General features: G+C 32.8%; 2 protein-coding genes across 2 annotated transcripts; both read left to right on the top strand.

Annotated features, from left to right (window-relative positions):
• Positions 1-2,754: 2,754 nt before the first annotated feature.
• Positions 2,755-3,192, top strand: LOC118047447 (2S seed storage albumin protein). Its single transcript, XM_035056743.2, has one exon. It carries the CDS (start codon positions 2,755-2,757, stop codon positions 3,190-3,192), a length of 438 nt encoding a protein of 145 aa, XP_034912634.1.
• A 3,113-nt stretch (positions 3,193-6,305) lies between these two features.
• LOC118047479 (2S seed storage albumin protein) lies at positions 6,306-6,743 on the top strand. Its single transcript, XM_035056787.1, has one exon. It carries the CDS (start codon positions 6,306-6,308, stop codon positions 6,741-6,743), a length of 438 nt encoding a protein of 145 aa, XP_034912678.1.
• Positions 6,744-7,181: the final 438 nt, after the last annotated feature.

Here is a 7,181-nt window from a genome sequence, read left to right as displayed (position 1 = left end):
ATCAGCTTGTTCTTAGTCAATTCATAATGCTCTATCAAATTATCCAAACCTTTGCAGCTTGTAGCCTAATTATGTAAACCAGAAATCACAAATATGAGTGACTTTCTAATTGATGATGCTCTCACGTTTTTTTAGAGATTGATGAGCTCATTCTTGACAGGTTATCGGGTTTGAGTTTAAGGAAGGCATGGAGATATAAGGATCAAGCTGGTCATTGTTAAAGAAAAAGTTGAATAATCCAAAGGAGGTCTCTGGCGAGACATGATCCTTGTCGTTTACCTACAAAACAAGTTTTTAGTCATGGACATGAAACCCTCCTCTGTTTATGTAAATAACTATTTACGAGGGAGGAATATATTGAATGTACATCCAAGAATATCCGGAAACCTTAAAACTTATTTGTTTTTGAAAAAAAAAATTGATTTTTATTTTATTTTTTTATTTTAAATTAATATTTTTTAGTGTTTTCAGATCATTTTGATATACTGATATCAAAAATAATTTTTTAAAAAATAATAAAAAAATATTTTAATATATTTATAAGAAAAACACTTTGAAAAATAACTATTATCACACTTTTATACTAAAAGGTGTAGTAAGGTATTCGATCACTTCAGAAAAGAAGAAAAATCATTTTTCCTTCCTATCGTGGATGTTGGACTGATCATGTGGTTACATGGTAGTTGTTAGAAAATAATATAAATCATATCTTGGAATCTTATCTAAACAATTTAAGTTTTTGGATTGAGATAGTTCTTTAACATGGTATCAAAACCTTGATGACCAAACACTTATAATTTCGAATCTCAACATCTTTATTTTTTTGATAAAAATTAAGCACAATGTAGTATAGGGTCTATGCAAGTTTAAAGTTTAAAAAATTTTATTTAAGAGAATATATTAAAAAAATATATAATTATATCTTAGAATCTTACCTAAATATTTTAAACTTTTGATTCAGGGTGATTCTTTTATAGTATTCATATTACTTTTTTTTTTTTTTGTCATGGAGAGGGAGGCAAAAAAGGAATGGAGCCCTTGCCCTAGATTAGGGTTAATCATTTGGGAACATTACATTTAGTCATGAAAGTCTTAGTGATTGGCCTTAAGTATGAGAGCCCTAGGCCCAATCCTTCGAAAGTGGGTTGGAAAGATCAATGTCTTAGTTGGGCAGAGAAAACTTCTCTGACGATGGCTTCAAATGTTTAGATAATGTTTTTCATTTTTTAAGGTAAAGCTTTTGACAAAGAATTCCTTACGAGTCGACTAGATGAAGTTTTCTAATTGGTCAGTGAATGGAATTTAACTGGGTTTCACCTATAAGCTTGCAAACAGCAGCAAACGAACGTTGCTCCACAACACAAGGGAATCTTAATTCAAGCTTAACAAATATCAAGGTGATTTGGAAAAGCAGACAAAACCTTGACAACAGCTGCATGTAAGAATCTACGTGTAAGCAGCTTAAGCCCACCATGTTCCAAAACAAGCCATTTACCCTACCATAGAAAAAACACAGTCCATAGCAACATTTGTGTACGTATAGTCCATACATCTAACACGTACTTAACATGCATGGCCCTGCCTTTCCTATAAATCAATCCAATTCATAAATTATAGTCACCTTTTGAAAGTTATAAAATACGAAATAAAATACAATTAGAAACAAATATCAATATAAATAAAAGAATTATATATAAGAGGAGATGAATTGAATAAAAAAAGATAAATTAAAGGCCCAATGTGAATTTTTATATGGCTAGTAGGCAATCTAATGAACAAAGAGAAGGAAAAGAAAGATAAAACAGAAAAGTAATTTCAGGCCAAACCATATTGAATCACCATACATGCTCCACCTAAAGAGGAAAAGGATGTCGAGACGAATCAAATGATGTGGTGCAATCATGACTACAACCACCAGAGATAGCTGCACGCTAGCTCTACCAGAAAGCAACAGAGTGACTAACATGTGCTAGGCACTTGTCAGCAGCTTTTTTGTTTATCTGTGCAAAAATAAAAAATACCCTCAAAACTAAAACATATTAATAAACAAACCTTGATGTAATTACAACCATGCAAGCCTCTAAAACCCATGTTAAAAATTTTGAATTATAAGGGTAATGTAGTAATTCAACTATTCTATAAAACATGAAAAATAAAAATATCCTTGTAGAAGATATTGAATTATTTTATTAAAGGGTTACATTAGTAATTTTATTGTGTGTTAAAAAATATAATTACCAAAATAACCCTGCACAATCCTAAAAACATTTATATTATAGTGAAAAAATCACCTTGCCATCAAAGCAAAGATAAAAAAAAAAATAACTAAGGAATAAAATAGTAATTACACTATTATAATAATAAATAGTAATATGTGTTTCGAGACACAAGGAGATTAGTTTTTTTATATATATAATGTAATATGCAATATAATGTAGTATTCTACCTGGAACCATAGCATGTACGTGTAGCCTTTAGCCCACCATCTTCCAAATCAAATTGCAACCCATTTGGAAACCCAACAAAATCAGTTCATGCATGTTAACACTTGTAGATAAATCTCAGCACGTGTAGCTCATGCATATTATCTAATATATACGTGTAGCCTCAAGTTTCCTTATCGATCGTACCTTAACCCATCTGCTTCATTCACAAGCCAGGCCTGCCGTAAATGCCTATAAATAACCCCCAACCTCCACATCAACTCTCACCCAACAAATCATATCCTTTCTAGCTAGCCCCTATCTACGTACAATGGCAAAGCTCATCATCTTCGCAGCCACTTTGACAGCCTTTCTCCTCCTAGTTGACGCCTCCATTCGCAGTACTACAGTGATCATCGATGAGGAAAACCCCAGGCGATCAGAAGAAGGCTGCCGCGACGAGTTGATTAGGGCACATGATCTCAAGCATTGCCAGGAATATATCATGCGAGAAGCGAGCTCACGGGACGGCCTTGACATTAACCGAAGAGAAGAGGAACGTCTTGAAAGGTGTTGTGATCAGCTGAGACAGGTGAGATCCACGTGCCGCTGCTATGGCCTCAGGAAGGCTGTAATTAAGAGTTTGCCAAAGCAGAGGGGTGTCGGACGAATGGATTTTGACGAGGCTGCGAGTGTGGCCAGCAGCCTTCCCGGCGATTGTGGTGTGGAACAAGACAGTTGTGAATTTGGTTCGCCCTACAGAATGTGATAAATGTTGAAGGTGGACTTGTTACAATGTACGGAACAATAAATGGAGTTCACTGATCTCTGCTATTTTGGCTTGAGATTGAGATGAATAAGTAGTACTAATAAAGCACATCACTGTGTGGTGTTTTTCTCCTTTGAAGCATGCGAGCACTGTCATGTAAGGCAAAGGTTTTGTATGCGAGTATGATGTAAGCCCAGGTGTAATGTAATGTAATGCAAGGAGTTTCTTTTTGTGTTAAAAAAGAGCTTGTGCCTTTCTTTTACTTGTACTGTCCAAGTTCGAGTTTTATTTTCGTCAAAAATACTTCAAATTTTTATAAATCACATGAGAAAAGGTTTAAGAGAACAATATCGTAATTTCCATCGACGTTAATGGTAGAATTTACGCCCAAAATAAGATCAGATTTCATGCATGGGCCTCCAGCAATCTAATTAAAATTTCTCAAGAGTACACTTGAAGAATTAAGGATATATAATCTTAGCCAGGCAACTGTTACACACAAGATTTCATGCTTCGAATCGATTTTTTTCCTCAGAGAAAATTAAAGATCTTAAAGAAAATTTCAAGAAGAAAAAGAGAGGAACAAAAATGCTCTAAAGTGCTTAAACGTTCACTGATTTATAGGTTCCATTGACACTCATCGTCATTATTACAATCCTCGAAGTATAAGGTGTTGTAATTGATACCCTTTTTCTATTATGATACATCCTGTATATTAATTTAATTAGTCGTTAAATAAAAGTCAGCAAACTGTTGAGGGAGGGCTAATATATTGATGATAATTCTATCACATTGTAAATAATGTTTTTATCATGATATTGATGAAGTTTACTAATTTATTTTTAATTTTTACCATTAATAATATTTTGATGTTTTAAAGAAAAGCATGTACAACTCACATATTATTTGACAGAAAGATAGATAAAATGTAAAAGAAAAGATATTAAATTAAAACTCTCTAGTTATGATAAAAAATAATAATTAATCCAGAGATGTTAATATTATCCAAAAAATAATCCCCTTAGTAATATTATTGTGCCCCAGACAGTATTACTATTTATTATAATAGTATAATTACTATTTTACCTTTTTGTTATTTTATCTTTAGCCTTTGCTTCGAGGGTAAGGTGATCTTTGCATAAGGATATTTTTGTATTAATTTTTTATATTTTATAGAACAATTGAATTACTAAATTACCTTTACAATTTGAATTTTTTAGTATTGACTGGCTTGGTTGTAATTTCAACATGATTTGTTTTCTTAAAATATTGTTTACTCCTAAGGGTTTTTTTTATTTTTTTCCAAAAAAAATAATGAAAAAGCTATTACGCATCCCTTGCACACGTCAGTCACTTTGCAATCTTCTAGCAGTGTGTGCGGCTGGTTTTGGTAGTTATAACAGTGATTCCACAACAACATTTGATTCGTCTGGATATCCTCTTTCTCTCAGAATGGCATATGCATGGTGATTCGGTGTTGTTTGATTCGAAATTGCTTTTCTTTTCTTTCTTTCTTTTTCTTCTCTTTCTTCATAGAATTGTGTGATGACCATGTAAAAATTCATACCAGCCCTTCAATTTACTTTTTTTTTTATTCAGTTTCTCTTCTTTTATTTGCAATTTTTTTATTTAGATTGATTATTTCTAATTGGATTTTATTTTTGATTTCATTCCCGGTCATTTGATTTTTTTAATTTATTTTTAATTTTGATCCTCATTCTTTTAATTTTTATTTGTTTTGTTTTGAATCATTTTCTTGATTGATTTTTTTTTCAATTACACCCCTAGGCATTTAATTTCATTTAAGTTTTCCCAAAAAAATAATTTCATTTAATTTTTTAGTCGAATTTAGTCTTAATTCTTTTAATTGCTTTTTTTTCCCCTCAATTTTATCCCTCAATATTTGTTTGATTAAAAATTTTGTTTCTTTGTTTTTTCATGTTTATATTTAATGAGATCACCTAATCTCATGAACCAGGTAATATAAGTGAAGGATTAGCCCGGGTCAGCTTCTGTACTTTTTAAAGCATTTTTTATATTCTTTTTGCCAGTGTTTTTTTTTTTTTTTTTGCTTTTCTATTTATAGAGTTATCCCTATTTCATGTCTTAGGTTATGTGTTTGATTTGTTGACTTTGGTTGACTGCCAAGTTCGCTTAATGTTTTTTTTGTTATTATTTTTTTTTTTGAAAAGTTTTTTAAATCTATATTTTTAAATTGACTTATAATAAACTTCCTGATGGGACCTAGATCTAAGGTTTCATAGGTTGTGAGCTTTTTAAAATTTGACCATGTTTATGATGTTTGTTTAGGTTTGCTTGGTTTTTACAAATGTTTGCAATTTCATGACCTATGATTTTTTTTAATCTTTAAAATTTGATCTTTATTTTTTAATTAATTTTTTTTTATTAAATTGCATCGTCCATGGGTTTTATCTATCAAATTTTATCTTTGTTCTTTTTTGTTGCTTTTACAGGTTTTTTTATTAATATTTTTCTACCGATCTCAACTTTTCAAATTAAATTAGTTGCGAAATATTATGCTTTTTAATTGAATATAGATAAAAATTTCACGGAATATAGCTTTTAAAAATTAGACTAGGTTTAAAAGCTTTGATTTTTTTTTTCTAAATTGATGTTGTCTTATTTTTTTATCTTTTTTTTATAACTTTTATTTTGTTATTTTTTCAATTTAATTATAAGTTAAGCACATCAAAAAGCCTTGTAAATAAGCCAATTAAACCTCGAGCTTAATCCTAATTAATAAAGTGGAAACAGAGACGCTGCGAACGGACAGTGTATGCAGAACCCCATCATCACTCTTGAATAATCAAAATGAGCGTCTGTGTTTGATATTCTCTTAGATAATGACTAAAGAAACTCGAAAACCAAACAAAGCATCTCTTGGCAGAATTTGCATGCTGATCTAGACGTGTAAGCATCAACCAAACCACCACAACATTCATAGCCACCGCATCAAAATCACAGATCATACGCATAACCATGCCATCCTCCACGTTCTCTACATGCATAGCTCAAAATCCCCTATAAAAACCCATTGCGCCCATCACCTCATTCATCCACCCTAACCCCACTGTACTGTTCTCCCAAAAAAAATGGCAAGGTTTTTGACAATAGCAGTTCTAGCTAGCCTTCTCTTGGCACTCATCGCCAATGCCTCTTCTTACAGAACCACCATCACTACCGTGGAGTTTGATGATCAGTCCAGCAGGAGTCGATCTGGAGGCTGCCAAGGGAAGATTCAGAGCGTGGACTTGAGCAGTTGTGAGCAATATGTATCCCAAATATCAAGGCCAAGGTTAGCACTCCGAGGGATCCACAATCGACAGGAGCAAGTTCAGCAATGCTGCCAGCAAATAAGTCATGTGGATAGTCAGTGCCAGTGCGACGCTTTACGGTCTGTGATCGAGGAGAAAACACAGTACCAACGCCGCCCTGAACAGGAAGAGATGCAGGAGGTGCAGAGGAGGGTAGCCGAAATACAAAGAAGCTGCCGCTTGCGCGATTGTGAATCCCAATCAATCTGGTTCTAGATGCTGTTTTAGGATCATATGATGTGCTAGCTAGTTAGCAATCAAGTTCACTCACTCGTAGAGTGGCTTGTGAGCTGTTAAGCAAGCACATTATGCAATAAATGTAAGTCTAGCACTTGCATCGATCAGGCTGTTTATGCAACTACTTACGCCATAATAAAAGTACGTCTAAGCTCATGTAAAATGTACGCATGCAATAAAAAAGCAATGCAGCTTGGCTTTGTTGATGTATAGTTGCTAGCAAACATATCATCTCTAATTATCATTTGCTTGGACTCCTAATTTTTATTAATTATCACAATTCACATTGCTAATCGGTAAACCATGCGAAAACTTATTCCTCCATGAATACGCCATAAGCAACTCTGCAATGAAAGATTGCAATGCCAAATTCTAAGATGCTAATTTTGAATCATGGTTTATATAAGAAATGCTTTC

The sequence above is a fragment of the Populus alba genome, chromosome 11 (genome assembly GCF_005239225.2).
Source record: "Populus alba chromosome 11, ASM523922v2, whole genome shotgun sequence".
Taxonomy (NCBI): Eukaryota; Viridiplantae; Streptophyta; class Magnoliopsida; order Malpighiales; family Salicaceae; genus Populus; species Populus alba.
Note: the sequence above shows the minus strand (reverse complement) of the source record. Positions and strands in the feature narration are given on the sequence as shown.